The following is a 20,966-nucleotide window of genomic DNA, read 5'->3' on the forward strand; positions in this document are numbered from 1 at the left end:
AGTTCAATTACTTTTTACAATGCAACCACCATCTCCACAATGATACAGAACATTCATTTTCCTTGGAAAATTCCATCATGCCCCTTCACAAGCAACTCCTGTAACCTTCCCAGGCAACTACTGAGTGAGTCTATCAATATTGATTTCTTTTGCCTGTTCTAAAACTCCACATAAGTGGAACTGCTGACTGATGTCATTTGCTATTATTTTTTCCTATTGTCATTTCAATTTTTTTTCTTGTTTAAAAGAGTACTTTGTCTATTATTGACAAACATTTGCTACATTTATTTCAGGTATTTTCTTCCAAGTCTATTTTGAATATTGATATTATGTTATTATGTACTGAAGGTTTTTTTTTTTTTTTTTTTTTTACTGGATAAAAGACTCTACATTTGATATAATGTCTTTTTTAAAAAAATTTAAATTTCTGGGTCTCCAGATTTGCTTAAGAAGCTCCTGCCAATCCATACTTTTTTTTTATAGAAGCCCAGATTTCCTTTTAAGATTTTTGTTTTCATTTTTACACCTAAGCCTTGAATTTTGGGGGAATTTCATACATGGAGTAACCTAAGGATTCAAATTCATTTTATCCCATAGGATAGTCAGTTGTGCTTGCGCTATTAAAAGGAGAGAGAAAGGGAGGGAAGGAGGAAGACACCCTTCTCAGCAAACAGTGAAATTTTATCTTTGCCATATATTTTATAGTTCTGCATTATCTGGTCTTCTCTCTAACCCTGATTTCTGTGAGAGAAGTAAGCCCTAAGACATATGCTATATATAACGAACTGACTTCCCTCTAATACATATAGAATGGTTCTAGTTCTGTATCGTACATGCAGTGGACGGGGGAACAGTCACTCAAATAATTTTCTATGTCTTGTGATTCAGCTGAAGAGCTTTAGTTGAGAAAGGCTCTATTTTGTTCCACTAATCTATTTATCTATTAAGTTAGTTTCTATTAAGTTAGTATCTATTAAGTTAGTTATTGAGTTAGTATATAACATTAATCATATTATAGTGGTTTTAGAGAATATTTTGAAGTTGTGTAAGGTAAGTTCCCCTCTCCTTACCATCATTACTCTAGTCTGTGTTTTCATACTTGTCCTAGCTATTCTCAGGCATCTATTGTTCTTGATTATCCAATAAATTTATCAAAAAATTTAGTAAACTTTAAACTACTTTCAAATAATTATCCTTAAAAAATCCTTTTGGAATTCTAATTAATATTGCATTATTGTCTGAGAATTACATTTTATGACATAAACCTATGAGGCGGGCAGATTTTTGCAGACTGAGCTTTTCCTCCATTGCTCTTTATCTAGGCTCTCAACTGGTGCAGAAAAGATAAAATCTTGCACCAACTCTATACTAGGACTCCAACACAGCATAAATTATCCCACAACCCCATATGCCTTCTGACCCCAGAAGCTGTGTGGCTCTAGAAAGGTAGATAAATTGGAATCAGAAGGGGAGAGAAGGCAGAAAGCATTTAAACCTTCCTCCTCCCAGAATCCCTTCTCAAAACTAGCTTCTTAACTAGTTTTGAGTTACTCATTTTCATTACTCTGAAAATGAGAGTAGGTGCTTTCCAAATAGTCATTGTCAGACAAAATGAAACCTCAAATTGCAGTCAAACTGTCACTAAAATCACAGTGAAGTTCTAAATCAAAATATCAAAAATACAACACTCACTTTAAAATTCAAATGAGCCTATTACCCTTCTGAATTGTTCTACTTCTCTTTTCATTTTACTCTGCTATTTCTGTGTTTATTTGTCTGTCTAAATACTTAAATAAGGATGATATCATAGGCTAAAATGTGAATCATTCTGGGAACTCAGCCATTAATGGAAAAAAGTGGCATTCACTTAACTTTTTTCTTTGACAATGCCTTAGAGATAGATGCTCAGTAGAGGTAGAATCCCAATGTACGTATTTTACTAATATGGTAGCTAAGAAAATTCAAATTCTGTTCAAACGGAGTGATTGAGAAAATTTAACGAGACAAAAATAATTTAGAACTTTCTTGCTAAGAAAGCATAACCAAGAATGTATAAATCTCCTAAAATATTAGAATAACATTTAAATAAAATATAAAAGTTTGTTTTTTAAACAGCTAAAAACTATCACAGATGTTATACTCATTCACCTTCTTCCTCAAATAAATCACTTTATTAGCTGGTATAAAACTCCTCAGACATTACCACAATAAATAAATATGTTTGGCAAAGAACATCTGTGTGGTTCCTAAGTTAATCAATCAATCAACCCATTACACATTGGTAAAATATTAAGCTAGAATAAAATGTCCAAGGTTAAAAAAAAAATTGTTGACATTCAGCTTGATACCAAGTTGTTTTTGATCTGTGTTGCCTTAAAGTCATAAAATCGAAAGTTCATTCATAACCTTTAAGTTAACAAATTGGCACCAGTCTTCCTCTTTATCCTCATTTCATGCCACTTCTCTCTCCCACCATTCACTAGGTTCCAGTCACATTTGTCACTTCCTTTTCTTCAAATAGGACAAGTTATTATTAGTTGAGTGGCTTTGCATCTGATATCCCCACTACTTAGAGGGCTCTTTGCAACATTTCTGCATGGTGGGCTCTGACTGTTCATTTAGGTCTCAGCTCAAGTGTCACCTTCTCAGGGGAGCTTCTTTGACTCTCCAACTGAAAGTATACCTCCCTTTTACCCTGCAACACACACATATACTCTCTATCCCCAGTCTTAATACCATTTATCACTATTTGAAATTATTACATTTAATTTCCCTTTTATTTTCTGTCTCTACATGAGCTCACTGAGAGCAGGGACTTTATCCTTTCCACAGATACAGCCCCAGTGCTAAGAACAAAGCCTGACATAGAATAGATGCTAAATATTTGCTGAATCAATTTCAGTAATCATTTGTGTCACTTGGGAATAATTTGTGCCAGCTAGAAATAACAATGTCTAAAATTATTTTATTTTTGCTTTGAACATATTTTGACTTTAACTCTTATAAAATCTACACTGTGATTTGTAGAAAACAGTCCATTTTTGTTTCTTTTTTTAAAAAACATATCTAAGAAAACTTTTCCATACTAGTACGTATTTAAACATATCTAATACTTACCAAAGAAGTACATTATTTCTTCAAAATAGCTGTTTTTAGTAGGGTTCCTTACTAGCATACTTGTAGTACAGATCTACTGTTATCAGGAGAGGGCTCTCCTACTATCATGCTTCAGATAGGAATCCTAAGTGATGGAGTAAAGAGGAATTCATTGTTTACTATGCCTAAATAAAAAGTGCCTAGTTTATTTTAGAATACATATTTACTGAAAAATACAAACACGGACTTTGTGTGGAAAAACAGTGAATCCAAAAGTATAGGCACTATGCAAATCTTATTACTTTTAGAATTTTTTAAAACACCAACAGAAACTATATTATCATATAAATCATAAATGGCTTGTTAAAAATTATTTTTAAATGGAAATTCTAATAATAAACACAAACTAAGAAAATCTCTAATTGTAAATATAGCTAAAGCATGTCATAGAAATAAAAATCTTTATTGGGCACTTCAATTAAAGAGTCCAAATTACCACAGTGAAAAAAAAAAGCAGTATTTTCCATCTAAATCAACACAGCAAACTGCTGACTTTTACTGAATATGCCCCTACCTTAGCTGATTTAAAACATCTATTAAACATAGTTGAGGAAAAGGGATACCTTATAATCAAAATGGTAATTCACAATTTAATCAAAACACACTTATATGCTGTAATAGACCACAACTGAGAATATACAATAAACTATTGTTCTCCTCTTAAGCTCTTTAAAATATGGTTGACTGTTGAAAACAAAAATTACAACCTTGTTTGGTACAGTTTTCAATGTATGCAGATGAAATACATATGAAAGCTATAACATACACAAGATGAGGATAAAGGGACCTATATAGTTACAAGGAAAAAAAACAACAACAAAGAAATCTAAGTAGGTAAAAAAGCTTTGCTATGTATATCATAATCCCTATGGCAATCAGAAAAAAAAATAAAGTAAAATGGTGTATTAAAAAACAAATAATTCAATAGAAAGTGTAAAAGGGACAGAGGAATGAAAAGGAGTAGACCTAAATTCAAGCATATTAATTGTTACATTAAATGTAAATTGCTTAAACAAATCACTTAGAAGACAAATTGTCAGTTTGGTTAAAGATGAAAACCAACCCCAACTATGTGTTGTCTATAAGAAATCCACTTTAAATACAATGATATAGGTAGGTTAAAAGCAAAAGAATGGAAAAAGACATATTGTACAGCTCTAATCAAAAGAAAGTAAAAGGATGAAAAATGAAGTGCCATGTAAACAGTAAGCATAGGGAAGCTGAGGTATACTATATTTTTATTAAACACAGTACACTTCAGAGTATTACCACAAATTAAAAAGGAACATTTTATAGATAAAAGTAGCCATAAAAAAGACAATACTACTACATGAATATGCACCTAATAATATAGCCTAAAAATACATAAAGAGAAAACTGACAGAACTAAAGGGAGAAACAGACCAATCTACAATCATAGCTAGAGATTTTAATACCCATCCCTTGGTAACTAATAGAACAACTTAGCAAAATAATCACTAAGCATATACAGTTGGTGTAATGCTTTCAAATACCTTGAACCATTAACATTTATAGAACACAACACACAGAAATGCACAGTTAACAGTCACCAAGATAGACCATATGCAAAGCCATAAAAAGGTCCCAATGAGTATCAAAAGAAGAAAATCATACAGGATATTTTCTCTAACAATAATGAAATGAAACTAAACATCAACAGTAATAAGAATATCTAGAATAGCTCCAAATATTTGGAAACAACATGTTTCTAAATAACTCATGGGTTATTTAGGACCCAGAACTTAAGGGTTATTTAGGTCCCATGGGGTTATATAGGTCCCAGAACTATATTTTCCGTAACTGGCCAGAATAATACCTTCTATCCCACATGCCCTTCTTACAGTGTAACTCTGTCTCACATTTCATTAAGAAACAGAAGTCTATGTTTTCTCTGCTTGATTCTAAGCAGTCTTTTAACTAACGAGGGAAGAGTACTATGTTACTGTTAACACTAGGTCTTTAGGTCTGGTTCTCTTTAGACACTTGCTCTTGGAATCCAGCCTCCATGCTGCCAGGAAGCCCAAGACACTATATGGTGAGGTCTCACATAGGTGTTACATTAATAAGACCAAAGGAAGGTCCCAGTTAATATCCAGCATTATGCCATATATGTGAGTGAGCCTTCAGATGATTCCAGTTCCTAGCAATCACATGACGAGTCATCACCAGTCTTCGAGTTTTCCCACAGGAGAGGCCCCAGATCAAGTCATAACCACTGTCCCCCTTCTGAATTCTTAGCCCACAAAATTTGTGAACATAACAAAACTATTATTATTTGGGGTGGTCTGTTATACAAGTACAGCAATGGGACCATGAAGATTTGAAAACATTTCAACATAAATAAAAAGAGAGAAAAAAATTAGTGGAACTTAGCTAAAGTAATGATTAGTGAGAAATGTATAGATTTAATGTAAATAGAAGAAAATAAGAAATATAAGAATAGATATAAATGAAATACAAAGCAAATAAGAGAGAAAATAAGAAAGCCAAAGCTGGTTCTATAAAAGATTAATAAAATTGGCAACCTCTTGGTAAGATGAACCATGAAAAAAAAGAGAAAATATACAAATTATTACCAGTAATGAAATAAAAGTTATCAACACATCATAAAAGCATTAAAAGGAAATATCATGAACATCTTTGTGTCAATAAATTTGACAAATCAGAAAAAAGATACAAATTTCATGAGAAACACAAATTATCAAAACTGGCCTAAAAATAAATATAAAATCTGAATATCCTGGTTCTATGAAAGAAATTGAATTCATTATCAAAACCTTCATACAAGGAAATCTCAGGTCCAGGTAATTTCAATAGTGAATTTTATCAAATATTTAAGGAAGAAATAACATAAACTCAGACACAGAGAAGGGAATCCTTCCCAATGCTTTTAAGATACTAGCATAACCCTGATGATAAAGTTTTTCAAAGGTTATTAAAGAAAATCACAGAACAATATTCCTCATGAACACAGACATAAAATTCTTTACCAAAGTATTAGCAAAACAAATTTAGGTACATATAAAAAGGATAATACATTACAAAAGGGTTTATCCCAGGAATGTAATGCTGGTTTAAGACTTGGAAATCCATTAATGTAATTCACTGTGTTAACAAAATGAAAAATAAAAACCATGACTATTTCAAAGGACACAGAAAAGCATTTGATAAATTCACAAAGAAACCTCTCAGCTAATTAGGCAAAGAAATGTCCTCGATATTAAAAAAAGGCATATATACAAAAAAACCCTAGAACTAACATCACACTTAACAGTGAAATACTGAACACTTCCCCTCTAAGATTACACAGGAAGGAAGTACTCACTTCTATTTAACATTGTACTAGAAGTTCAAACAAGTTCAAAAAAGCAAGACAATGAAATAAAATGCATACACAAAATTCATAAGGAATATACTAAATAAGTACTAGAAATAAGTGAATTTAGAAAGATAGCAGGATACAAGGACAAAATAAAAAATTAAAATTTATTTCTCTGTACTAGCAACAATTTGAAAATTAAATTTTTTAAAATTCCATTTACAATAACATGAAGAAACAGAATACTTGTAAATAAATTTAGCAAAAGACTTCTACACTAAAAACTCCAAATTGCCTCTGAGAGAAATTAATAAAGACCTAAGTAAATGGTGAGACATACCATGTGTATGTATTAGAAGGCATCTATTTTCTCTAAATCAAACTAGATTCCATGCAATTTCAATCAAAATCCAAACAGGTGTTTTGTAAAATTGAAGAGCAGGTTCTAAAATTTACACGTAAATGCAAGTGACATAGAATGAGCAACACATACACCTCTTGGTTTCAAAATTTTTTATACAGCTGTGATAATTACAACAATTTTGTACTACTGTAAGATTAGACCAACAGACCAATGGAATAGAGTCTAGATAAGAATTCAAATTATGCTCACAAAAAGACTTGTAACAAGAATATTTATGGTAGCATTATTCACTAGATCTCAAAACTGGAAATGATCCAAACATGCAACAACAGTAGATAAATAAACAAATTGTGTTACATTTATATAATACCTACTTACAATTTTAAAAATTGAACTATTGATACACACATACAGATGAATCCCAAAAATACCAAGTTGAATAAAAGAAGCCAGACACAAGATTCCATTAAATCATTCATTAAATGACTCAATTTAACTGAAATACAAGAACAAGCCAAACTATGCTATAGTAATAGATATCCAAACAATAATACATGAGATGGGAATTGACTTGAAAGAAGCACGAGGAAACTTTCTGGGGTGATGAGAATATTCTCCAACTTAATTGAGGTAAATAGGTGCATAATTTTGCCAAAATTCTCTGTACTATAATTTATCAAAATTAACTATGCACATACAATTTTTGTATTTCACTGTAAATTTTAAAGAAACATGTTAGAACATAGTCCACAAGATGTCATTAAGAATGTGAAGACGCAAACCACAAAGAGAAGGTATTTGTATTCATATATCCAACAACAATAATAAACTGTATCCAAAAAACTACAGAACTCCAACAAATCAATAGAAAAAGATGACCAAATAAAAGAATGGGCAAATAATCTGAGTGGGCATTTCTTTTGAGGATATTTAAATGCTCAATAAGCATATAAAACAGTGTGCAACATCATTAGTATTAAAGAAATATTAATTAAAAGCACAAAAAGATACCATTACACATCTACTGGTTTGGCTAAAATTAAAAAGACAATGGAAAGTGTTCAGGAGGATGTGAGACAAATGGGAATCTTGAATACTGCTGGTGAGGCTGTCAATTGTTACAGCCTCTCTGGAAATATGCTTGGCATTGTGTACCAAAGTTAATAAAGCTTAACCTGCTTTTATACATTTCATTTTCACTCATTTCTATAAATACTGGCTTGGGTAAAGCCACATAATAGTAAGCATCACTTCCATGTAATGAGAGATTAGATACATTCTAGGACAAAACTGGCCAACTAACAGGCAGGTAAACCCTGAATATCATTTACATGCCATCAATGGAATGATTTTACAAGCCAAGTGACATCTTCACTATACCCTATAGGAATAACATAGTCAATGAAATATCCATAGTACAGAAAAACTTATGGGTTTACAAGTGGTGAAAGAAAAGAAAACAGGAGAGAGAATAAATACCAGAAATGTGGACAATATCGGAAAGTATGTAGCAACATGTTAAAGCATGAAACCTTGATAAATTTTTAAAAAGGTTATTAAAATTCATTTTTATCCTGTACCAATCACATTAAAAAGAGTGAGAGTTAAGGAAGGCACGTATCTATCACAGGCCTCCTTTTGATGTCACCGGAAAGGTAGCAAGCAAGGTAGATGACACCAGAATCTCTCTTATTAGCAGCACAAAAAACACTGCCATAATAGATGGAAGGTAGCAACTATCCTTAAAACCCCAAATGAAGTCATATTATGCTACAAAAGCAACGACAATAAATCTATGCCCAAACTGCTTGCCTAAACAAGGTAATGTGTTAGGAACATCAGTCAGAAGTCTTAAAACAGCAAAGTACACCATGAATGCCAGAGCATTCTAATAAAATACTATCAAACAGCATTCTGAAGTTTGGAAACCAGTTAAAAGCTACAGGCTTAATGATACCGCAGTGCTCCTCAATTTGAGACTCATTAGTTAAAAGTGGCCCATAATCTTGTGCTCACTCAATTAATCTATTACAGGGTCAAGTCCTAGGACAAGTAATTGCAACCCCTTATGAACAACAATTCTTAGGTTATTTACCACAACAAAATACACTTTTTAAAACCTCACACATGCATAAACTATTACACAATTAAAATGTTAGTATTATATATAAATACCCACAATTACTCATTCCTATTACACTATTTTAAATTATAACAACAAGCAAATACCGCAAGATATTTATTCGATATTCACTAAACATCTTCTATTTGTCAGGTTCTATGCTAAGTGCTTAGAGATACTGTATCCCTCAGTATCTGTAGGGATACGGAAGTAAGTATCATATAAACTGCTCTAGAAAATTAAGTCTAGCACAAGGTAGGAAAAAAATCAGCTAATTATAATATATACCAAGAGTCAACTATGTTTGTTCTGAAATTTGTTTATGCCAGTTTCATTTTCTATTGCAATTAAATAATTTAATATTCAAAGTAATGTGTTGGAAATCTTCTATGTTTTGCTACTAATAAGTGAAAATTTGAGCAAACCAATGAGTATTGTACGCATAAGTAAAAATGATGACTTGATCTAGAACAGTGGCTCCCAATATATTGTATATGGGAACTCCTCTTTAAGTTCTGAAACTAAGCTGTAGAAAATGGCAGCCCCTAACCACATAAGGTTATGAAGCACGTAAATGTAGCCAGGGCAACTTGAGGAACCTAATTTTTACTACTATTTAATTTAAGTGTAATTAGTTAGCATCAGAAGTAAGATGTGTCATACATGTAAAATATGCCAATTTTCAAAAATTTAGTGTGAAAATATAAAATATCACTTTAATAATTTTATACCGATTACATTTTGAATATTTTGAATATACTGGGTTAAATAAAATATATTATTAAAATTAATTTTACATATTTCTTCCTTTTTATAATGTGGTATCAAGAAAATTTAAATTTGTATGTAGCTCATATTACATTTCCATTGGTGAGTATGGTCTAAAACGTCTGATGATCTGTTCAAATAGCTATTGATTATAAAACTGTTTAACAAAAAGTTACTATGAAGCTGGTCCAATGATTTCATATTTTACTAAATCACAACAGCACCCACAAATAATGCTTAGTGCACATGGAGATTTTTGGATTTTCTGAAATATCTCTGGCCTAAAGTTTGAGAAATACTGTCTAGAATTCCTATCACAATTGGTAATGACATGAAATTCTTAAGATAAAAAATATTAATTCCTAGAATAAGGTTTTCAGTGGTCTTATGATTAATCAGACAACTGCATTTATTTCTTAGGCAGAAATGAACTTATCTTTCATCCCTGCAGAAATACCACTATGTTTCTTCCTTCCAACTTCAACTATCCTAAAAATCAGTAACAAGAAGCTTTTTTGACATTTTCAAAGACATGCAATTTATAGCACAAAAATAACCTCTGGAGATTGGGTCTTTTAACTACATCACCAAACTTTTAAACTCTACTAAAATTACATTTAAATAATAACTCCTTTGAGTCTTCAGTCTTACATTATCATTTTGTTCTCCTGTTTTCAATTCTGTCAATTAAAGTAAGTAAATTCTTATTAGTACATATAAAAACGACCTTGAAGTTCTGGTTTTATTTCTCCTTAATACTAAGTTAATGGAAATATAAAGCAAGGCATTTGCATAGTATGCCTGATAAGAAAAAAGTCAAGAACAGGCCAGGCGCAGTGCCTCATGCCTGTAATTCCAGCACTTTTTGGGAGGCCGAGGTGAGTGGATCACCTCAGGTCAACAGTTCCAGACCAGTCTAGCCAACATGGCAAAACCTTGTCTTTAAAATTAGCTGGGCGTGGTGTCACACGCCTGTATTCTCAGCTATTCAGGAGGCTGAGGCAGGAGAATCCTTTGAACTCGGGAGGCAAAGGCTGCAGTGGGCCAAGACTGCACCACTGCACTCCAGCCTAGGCAACAGAGTGAGACTCTGTCTAAAAAAAAAAAACAGAAAAGAAAAAGAAATAAAAAAAATCAAGAACAGATTACGAGAAAAATCAGATTGGGGCGTAGCTCCACACATTTCACTTAACCAAAAAAAAAAATCCCAATCCCTGATTTACGGCATGAGTTCCGAATAAAAGACTATGCAGATGTTAATTTAATATTTACAAAGAGCAGTTTGACCTCAAAACTATAGCAGTTTTATTACTGTGAATTTTTTGCACACACCTACAGGTTATATAACCTAAATATTTATTAAGTAGTCAATTCCATCTTCCTATTCTGGTTTACTGATTAAAAAAGCATAACGTTGTTTCTTAATAATCCTTTTAAATGTGGAAAGAATGCCATAAAACCCTTTCCCAGAGATTATGAACTCTGGCTTAACTAAATTATTAGAAAGATTATACTTGTTGGAGTTATTAAGTTTCCTTTCGGGGTGAATGTAGGGGAGAAGTATGAAAGTTGAGCAATCTGCAGGGCAAGAGGAAGCAGAGTTACATAAGCCATGCTTGGGACACAGTTTAAATTCAGAGCTTTAGGGAATGCTTTACAGAAAGGGAATAAATTACTCACCTGGCAAAACTTGGTCCAACAGTGTAACTGCAATAAAAAATACATTCTGGGGACAAAGTACTCTAAATTAAAGCATCTTAAATACAAAGTTAAGCTTAAAGAACACCTAGCTGGCACATCTCTTTATATATATTTTATGCCACAGAGTTATATTGACAAGTGAGATAAATTACTGCATACCTGGGAGGAGCTGTTGGATAAATAATTTTTATGTGTTGGAATGTTAAATCTTGATTTAAAACCTGCTTGATCCACATTCGTAATCCTTGTCCAGAATCACCTGATGAATCACAAAATCTAGATTAAAATAAATATTTTAGTAATACAATGCATTTCAAAGCAGTCTAAAACTTTTATGTCACACAGAGGATGGAATAAGGGATTTAAAAAAGCTCCATACATCATAATAACCATATAGAAACTGACTTACTAATATGAATTAACTAACTAGGTCTCAATAACTAGCAATAATTTTGATTATTTTACTCCTGGCTTCACCATTGATTACTCTGAAGATCTTGTTTAAGCTTAAGTTTTAAGTTACCTAATTTGTTTAGTGGGTAGTACAGGAATAAATAAATAAATAGATTTTTCTAAAAAAAAAATTATTTCTGTATTTATATGTGACTTTTAATAGTCATTTCTTATCTTATTCTTAATAGTAATAAATTCCTAAAGTGATTGTTAAACTTCTGTAGTTAGAAGAACCTAATATAATTTTCTTGGTTAAAAAAAGGCCAAAATGTGTATTCAGTGTAATTTTATTTTTAACTTGAAGAAATCATAATTTAATTTTGACAACATGTTTACATGACCTAAAAGAATTATCTACTCCAAAGCTGGTAAGTAATAAAAAGCCATACAAATATTAATGTATATGTATTTACAGAAAAAATGGAAAGAAATGTAAGTCCATCTTATGGAGTCCTGAGGAGGAAATTAAGAGGTCACAACTTTAATTTTTTAATCAATTAACTCATTAAGATACCAGTTCAAAAACTGCCTATTGAATCCCTATTAATGTGTCAAGCACTGTGTTCACTGCTAGAGAGGCAATGATGGCGGGGTGAGGGAGGAATAGAGTCCCTATTCTTATGGAGTCTGTAGCATATTGTGAAAAACAGAAATTTGTCAAAAAATCACACAAATAAATGTGAAAGGCAAATGTACTTGCTTCAAAGATGAGACACTTGGTGTTGCAAGTATTTACTTTATTCACAACTGACTGGGTTATGGAGTTCAAGAATAAATGCACTAGCCTATAAACTCTGTAAGAGGAAGTTTATTATGTATTTTATCTCAGTTATTTGTTCACATAGTGCCTAGAACAGGACTGACAAAAACTGGATATCCAAAGATGTTGCTGAATGGTTTGAACTAAAGTCTACAGGATGGTGAGAAGTGCAGGGCAGAAGAAAAAAGTACCCCAGGCCTAGGAAAGGGCAGGTGCCAAGATTCTGGACAAGAGGGAGCAGTATGACATGTAAGAACTGAAAAGCAGAGAATGAAAAGAGCAGTGTCTATAAAATGAGACCAGAGAAACTGTAGGAACCTGACAAATCTGTTCATGGAGAAGCCATGAATATTTCTGACAGAAAGGTTGGCATGATTCTAAAGGATCAATCTGGAAGCTGTGTCAAGACAGAATTGAAAGAGAGCAAAAGTAGATGTACAGAGATCAGTTAGGAAACTACTGTTCATGCTTAGACTACAGTGATGATGTAGATAGAAACATACTAGAGAAATTTAGGTGGTAAAATTAATAGAGATTGGCAACGGATTTGTTATAAAGGGTCAACAGTAAAAGGTTTCATGGATGACTAACTGGCTTTTGGCCGGAGTAACTGGGTGAACAATAATACTAGACACCTGCCTAGACAGGAAACATAAGCAACAGGCATACACAGGTTGAGTGTGAGGTGCCTCTTTGTAATGCATACAAGGTCTTATACCATGGGTTGATTGAGCAACTATGGACAGCTAGAGGGGAGGACAAAATCCAGCCTAGGGTCCTTAAGGAGGATAAGCTAAGAATGAGTTTTACATTATTAAAGACTCCTTTCTTAAAAAGAGAGAGAAGGGAAAAACATGGGGAAGAGACCTTACATGGCCCACAAAAGCTAAAATGCTTACCTGACCTTTTGCAGAAAGTTTGCCAACCCCTGCCCAACACTACCTGGATGCCAGTACCCTCTTGGATATCCCTTCCTATTCTTCTCACTCCAGGCACACTAGCCTTACTGCTGTTCCTTGAACATGTCAAGGAACCTACCCTGGAGCCTCCGACTTGGCTTTAAAGCCAAGTCTAAGTCTAGCTGTAAAGTTTCATCTTCTGTCATCTTTGCAGTGAGGCATAACCTGACTACTTTATTTAAAATTGTAACACTGTTCCAACTTCTCATCCATGGAAGCATCCCCTTATCCTGCTTTCCTTGTTTCCATAAAACTTACTACCTTCTAATATAGTACTTATTTACTTCATTAGAACATAAGCTCCATGAGAGCAGTGATTTGTTTTTTCATTGCTGTATGATCAGAGCACAGAACAGTGCCTTACACATGGAGGCTGTGATATATTTCTTGAATGAACGGATTCATGAATGAATGTCTATCAGACAGTTAGATGAACTTGTCTAGAGCTCAAAAATAGAATCTATGAATCTCCACAGAAATTCAAAGATTCTATTTTTACCTATACACCAGTGACACAAATGGGTATCTCTAGGAGACTTCTGTGATTAGCCTAGGGAGAAAAATGTAGAGTGAAAAGACCTTGGACCAAATTTAGAGAAACCCCATCATTAATGGCCAGGTAGAGGAGGATGAGTCTGCAAAAGAAACTAGAAGGAGCAAATCAAGACAGAAGAAGAACCAGGCAGAGTTTTTTGAGAAGAAAGCTGAATGCAGATGACAGTTCACGTAAGAGGACGACTGAAAATGTCCATTATATTGAGTGACATACAGCTTGAGCTTACTGGTGACTTTACCAAGAAGCTACTCAGTCAACTTGCCAAGCCTTACTACACAAGAAGAAAGCCATAAACAAGACACATGGTTTGGGCTTTGTGGACCTACTAGCTTAGTGTGGAATACAGACATTACATTACATAATTACAAGTATGACGAACACCACAGAAAGAAGAACCAGTGTCCTATGGGAGCAAATAAGAGTGAATTAATCTGATCTGAGAGACTGAACAAAACTCATTAACCTATCATTTATTTTTATCATCTTAAAAGACGGTCTGTCTTTAGTACTTTATTAATAGAAAAGGCTCAGATTAAGTTGGCTACATACAATTTACACTCCCATATGTTCTTCTATGGCTGCTATCTCCTAGAAGAAAATCTCAAGCTTTTAAGGATTTTTATTTGAAAAAACAAAATCTGTCTTTAATAACATTTTTTCAGCCTCGAAGAGTAAGCATGCAGCTGGAAAACAACATCTATCCATTCACAATGTCCACTTTTTAAAAAGCTAGTACCTTATTCCATAGTAAAACTGTTAAAACTGGTTAACAATATGGTAAAACTGAGTGTGATAAAACAGAATTGGTTTGCCCATATTCTAATTAAGCAGAAACCAAACATCTCCTATAACATAACCACATACATTAAAGTTGAATGTAAAATCACTAGCTGCTAAAAACCTACTGGATGATAAAGACCTACTCCCAATGATAAAGATGACAAAGACCTACTCCCAATAAGGTTTTATTTACTTCAGTGGAGATTTAAATATATAGGAATCACATTATACTCGCATACTTGGCAGAATTCTTTGAATAAATTCTTGGTTCAAAGTACAAAGGAAAAAATACATACATACATGACTCTGAATTTTAGAGACATACCCTTACAGGTTATAAAAATGTAATCTGAAATTCAAAAAAGGATAGTTATTTTAAGCACAGAGTTCCAGGGGAAAAAAGAACATAGTCTGGCAGTTCTTCCTAAAGATAATGAGAATTGATTATGAGAAAGGGTACAGTGTTGGGGAATTTCTGGGTACTTAGAAATGAACACTCTTGGAGCCCTAAATAGTACTACCAGTCTCCTAGTTATTAAGAACCGCTGTCATCTTGCACACGTCACCTTCTAAATATATGCCAAGTCTTTCCCTTTAAACACTATTGGCCCTCTTCTTCCCTATCTTCAAAACAATACATCCTAGTTCAAGCTTTTTCACCTTACCCCACTAAAGCCCTGAGTTTGAGGTCGGAGAGCTTTGGGTTCTAATTCCAAATCTGCCACTACTCACATTAACAGCTAAGAGACCTTGGCCAAGCTGCTGAACCTGTCTGGCCTCATTTTCAAAATAAAGAGAATACCTCCCACAATTGCCCTTTTCCAGGTCTCTGCCCAGTACCTTTCCAATTCCCTTCCAATCACCGTCCCTTTTAAGCCTACCCGTCTCGGCTCAAAGACCACTTTCTTCGAAAAGTCTGACAAGCTTTTCATCTTCCAAATGCCTTAATAATGCCTAACCACATTTTTTTCTCTTACAATTCACTTGGCAGGAAACCATGCACCGTCTTGTGATCTTCCATGCACTGCTGACTCAAACTAATTGGATTGTTTTTGTTTTTAACTTTAGGTAGGCCCCCTGAGGACACCGGCTGCATCTCATTTCTTTAAAAAACATTTCCTGAGAGCTTACCCTGGGCCAAGCACTGGGGGTGCAAAGGTTGACACAAGGGCCCTTACTCTCACAATCCAGTGGGAAGCTCACAATCCAGTGGGGAAGAGAGACAAAAGTGATTACAGATGAGTGTTAAGAAACGATACAGCATTAAGTACACATTACTAAGGGCAGGCAGTGGAAGATATACTCCTGCCCCTGTAGTCTATCTTGGAAGTTTAATGACACAGGCGGGTAAAGGGAAAGGAAGGAAAGAGAAGCAGGAAAAAGGAAAGGGAGAGAAAGCACTCCAGCCATGGCACAGTGGCTTACAGAAAACAGATAATCTGTAAACAGTATCTAAGTTAACTGTGAATCTCAATTGTCTACATTAGTATGGGAGCCTGGAGAAAGCAATGGGCAATTAGGACTGAAAAATCACTAGTAGCTGATAATGAAAAACACTAAATAATTTCCCTCTAGCAGAAGACTTACCTTACTAACTTGCTCTGTTTAAACTTGGGGCGAGGAATGGGGAGGTGGTAAAGATTGCACTGGAGAGAATGTTGTGGGGATGGAGGGCTGGCTGAGCGGCGGGACACAAGTCCCCAAAGCGAGGGTGGTGGGCCAGTGACCGCCCGATAGAAAGAGGAAGACTAACTGGGGAGGCTAGGGGCAGGTGGTGCTCCCCGTGCATCCACAGCCGGGGCTGGCGACGGGGAAGCCACCCACTGGGTCCTATTTGGGTCCGGCGACACCTCCACTTGGGCAACACTGGGGTAACCGAGGGGAGGATGTTTCCCGAGCTGTAGAAAACCAGGACGTAAAATTGAAATCCACCTGAGCCATGCAGGAAGATCAGAGAGGCACTATGCCTCCCAGCCGGCGACACGATACAGCGTTGCAGAACCGACGCCGACGCAGCCGCCATCGCTGAGACCACTGCCAGTCATGCGGCTCCGCCCCTGCGTTGCTGCGCGGGGCCGCGCACGCAAATACGCAGGCGCGCGCGGGAGCACGCCCGGGAGCGCGCATGCGCAGCATGGCTGGCCCGCTCTGAGGAGTTTTCAATACTTTGGGGTCAAGTTTGAGGCAGTTGTAACTGTATTGAGTTTAGTTTTGCTAAAAATGGTATTCTACGTGTGTCAGCCTCGTATGGACTTCTGTAATGACTAATGGATATGTTTATATCCTGAGCATTTGCTGTAGAAATTTTAAATGCAATCCCAAAACTCAAGATTACCTTATTTGGAGAAATATTAGTGTTACTATGTTTAAAATTTAATAGATAGAACCATATTTTATCTTTCACTTTGGGACTCGCACAGGATGTTTGCAGCTCTTGATATACAGGGTAAGCAAAGCATATAATAATAAGTTCTCTTCATGTCTCTTATTTTTAATACATAGTTTACAAAGCAAATCTAATTTAATGAGATTCTGCTTTATATACCCATTAGAATGGCTCTTATCAAAAAAACAGAAAATAAGTATTGGTGAAGATGTGTAGAAATTAGAAACCTTGTGCATAGCTGATGGGAATGTAAAATGATGTTGCGGCAATAGAAATAATTTGGTGGTTCCTCAACAAGTTAAACATTGACTTAGCATAGGATCCAGCAGTTCCACTCCTAGGTATATACCCAAAAGAGATGAAAGCAGGGACTCAAACAAATACTTGTACTTCAGTGTTCTGTAGCAGCATTATTCACAAGTACCAAAAGGTGGAAACAACTCAAATGTTCATCTACAGATGGAGAGATAAACAAAATGTGCTATGTACATATTGGAATGGAATATTATTCAGCCTGTAAAAAGAATGTGATTCGGATACATGCCACAACATGGATGAACCTTGAAAACATTATGCCAAGTGAAATAAGCCAGACACAAAAGGACAAATAATTGTATGATTCCACTTACATGAGATATCTAGAATTGGCAAATGCATAGGGATAGAAAGTAAAATAGAGGTTACCAGGGCCTAAGGGAAGAGGGAGTTGGGAGGTTGTTGTTTAATGAGTACAAGAGTTTCTGCTTAGATAGTGAAGCATTTTTAAAAATGGATAGTGATGATGGCTGTACAACATTGTTAATAACTGCCAGTGAACTGTACACTTAGTAAATTTTATGTGTATTTTACCATAATTTTAAAAATACTAAAAAATGGAATTCTTTCCTCTATAAAGGCCAAAACATAGGTATCTTTTAATACTGAAGGCAGTGGCCCCAGCAGGTTGCTCTTGCCTCATGTAAAATTCAACAAAATAACCCAGTAAAAGCTTAAGTACCATTAAACATTGGCCTTCCATTCATTGTAGTCTGCATTACATTTTAGCAATTACAACTTACCTTTTATTTATTCCAGGTAATAACCCTACTTCCAGGTAACTAAACTGTTTACTATCAAACGTTAGTTGCCAAAATCAGCTCTAAGCTATCACGGTGTTGTATTAATACCAATACCGTCAACCAGAATGGTCCTACATGCCATTAGTTAACCAAATCAAAAAGAAATTCTGAGTCCTTTCTCCAAAGCCCATAGATCTGCAGCAGAGAGTTGTATAACTGAAGTCCCTGAGGAGGACAAACTAGGGTAGGCTGAGCTCTGATAGCCAATTCTTAAAAAAAATACCTCTGTCTTTTGACCTGCCTTCCCCATATGAGTTCTAGATAACCTTCCCTACTAGCCAGGTGAGAAGAGGGCAGTGCTACTGGGAAAGACCACTTGGAGATATATAGGGAAGGCTTTAAGTTCTACTCTTAGAACTCCATTTACTACCTGAAAATCTTACCGTGCACCACCCCATGCTTTTGAGACAGCAAAAAATCAGAATATAATTATTTAAGAGTAATGATTATTAATAATAATAAGCAACTAATATTCATGGGATTCACTAGGTGCCAAAAACTGTCATAAATTAATTCCAATAAAATTCAGTACTATTACTATCTGCTTTTGTCGATGAGGCTCAAAGAGGTAAGGAACCTGGCTCAAAGTCGTAGTGCCAGTCAGTTGTAGAACCTGGATTCACATGCTGGGCTTGACTCCAGAGCATAGGTTCTTAACTATCACCCATATTTACACATGAGTGCTCAGAAATAAAGCAAGGGCATGTCCCAACTCTTATTTCAAAAACAAAAGTCTGAAATTTGTGTTGTGGCCCTTTAGAGTCTCTATTTATTAGGTGTTCCTGTGCTTTAGTTTTTCCCAAGTCTCCTGCTATTAGTTCCTGATTTGTTCTTCCAGCTATTCTACCAGTTTAAACAGGTAGATACGCAGGTGGTAAATACCAGAAGAAACCTTCTGTATTCTGAATTTCACCGAGAACTCCAGCCTTCCCAGATTCATTATTAGAATGAGCCAGATTCTTCCAAACTTAACCAAAGCGCTATTTTATTTCCAGTGATTTAAATGCTTAGCTATTGTTGCTATTCCTTTCATCTTTGTTTGTTTATAGGACAAGCAAAGGTTTTAGATTACCTATATTTAGAGATCCCATCTGGTAGGCAAACTGTTGAACAAAAATGTTTTGTTCCTTTCATGTTACTGTACTACTTTCAAATGTAATTAAGTTTCAGGATGACTATTTGCTTCTTTTGTGGTGGATCTTTTCCCTATTGAAGGTGGGGGAATATTATCACTGGAAGAGATTCCTATTCATATATTCTTTTACTCTTTATATAGCTGCTAATTATTTTTTGTTGTTACTCATTTGCTTTCTGCCAATCTATATGTACCTCCTTTTGGTAACTTCAGTTCTAAACTTAAAAAAGCAAGTAAACAAAATAAAAGAAAAAGAAAAAGTTCTCCTGTTTTGCAGGGTTTCAATGTCAATTAGGATCTAATAATATACATGGCAAATTTGGAGTTTAGTTTACTGTTCTTCAGTGTGTTGAGAAATGCTTTAGTCCACACTTGGTTTTCAAAACAGAAAAGCAATTGAAAGTTCAGCCATTAAGATTGGTATATTTTGCCTGGGTGCAGTGGCTCACTGTAATCCCAGCACTTTGGGAGGCCAAGGCAAGGCAGTTCACTTCAGGCCAGGAGTTTGAGACCAGCCTGGCCAACATGGCGAAACCCCATCTATACTAAAAATACAAAAAAATTTAGCCGAACATCGTGGCGCATGTCTGTAATCCCAGCTACTCTGGTGACTGAGACACAATAATTGATTGAACCCCGAGGCAGAGGTTGCAGTGAGCCAAGATCTCACCACTGAACTCCAGCCTGGGTGACAGAGCAAGACTCTGTCTCAAAAAAGAAACAAAAACAATGAACAAGATTAGTATACTTGGTATTTTCAAATGATAACAGTTAAATGAAGTTGCATGAGTCATGCAGACAGTACACAGTTACCCATTTGTTGTTTGGCTCATTCTTAAGCATCAAACCATATCCTCTCTATTGGTTAGTTTTCATCTGTTGCATCATTCAGAGAGAGAGAGAAACACACACACACACACACACACACACACACACACACACACATATAAACAATATATACACATTGCACAAAATGCTTTAGCTTTAGGTAATTTAACATTTTGTCATAGATAAACAAAACGATTTCTTTTATACATTACCCCTGTCCATTCATGAAAGAAAAACTAGAAACAAACTTAAAGGTCTTGAATTCTTACAAAACAGGAAAACTATACTTTTTAAAAATGAGATTATAAACTTTAACATAATCATTGCCTCAGTTCTGGGGACCTTAATCTTTTCCAGTCCAGTCTTTCCAGATACAGATATGGGTCATTCCTCTACTTCACCTTACTACTAGATGTGCATGGTCTCATTCTCCTTTTAGAGCAGATAGGTCACCTGGGGCATTGTGAGATGGACTGAGATGGCATTGGCAGTAGGGGTAGGGGAATACATGAGCTCCTCAAACACAGACCAAACGCAGCC

At 34.9% G+C, this 20,966-nt stretch overlaps 1 protein-coding gene and 1 long non-coding RNA gene across 6 annotated transcripts in view; one reads left to right on the top strand and one right to left on the bottom strand.

Moving 5' to 3' along the window:
* Window positions 1–17,052, bottom strand: part of LYPLAL1 (lysophospholipase like 1) — a 38,753-nt gene extending 21,701 nt beyond the window's left edge. The window contains exons 1-3 of one of the 5 annotated variants that reach the window (XM_054436971.2): window positions 16,892–17,028; window positions 11,611–11,710; window positions 11,431–11,457 (exon numbers count right to left, since the gene is read on the bottom strand). In XM_054436971.2, coding sequence (XP_054292946.1) covers window positions 11,431–11,457; window positions 11,611–11,710; window positions 16,892–16,982 — 218 coding nt within the window. In that variant the 5' untranslated portion in view covers window positions 16,983–17,028. Of the gene's footprint in view, window positions 1–11,430; window positions 11,458–11,610; window positions 11,711–15,840; window positions 15,944–16,891 lie in introns of those variants that run through there. The other 4 variants (XM_063672061.1, XM_054436989.2, XM_054436980.2 and 1 more) reach the window with 4 other exon arrangements.
* A 32-nt stretch (window positions 17,053–17,084) lies between these two features.
* The window catches only part of LOC134740317 (uncharacterized), a 180,723-nt gene continuing 176,841 nt past the window's right edge, over window positions 17,085–20,966 (top strand). Inside the window, exon 1 of the long non-coding RNA XR_010127702.1 lies at window positions 17,085–17,405. This is a non-coding gene — a long non-coding RNA (uncharacterized LOC134740317). The remainder of the gene's footprint in view (window positions 17,406–20,966) is intronic.

This window comes from Pongo pygmaeus, chromosome 1 (genome assembly GCF_028885625.2).
Source record: "Pongo pygmaeus isolate AG05252 chromosome 1, NHGRI_mPonPyg2-v2.0_pri, whole genome shotgun sequence".
In the NCBI taxonomy this organism is placed as follows: Eukaryota; Metazoa; Chordata; class Mammalia; order Primates; family Hominidae; genus Pongo; species Pongo pygmaeus.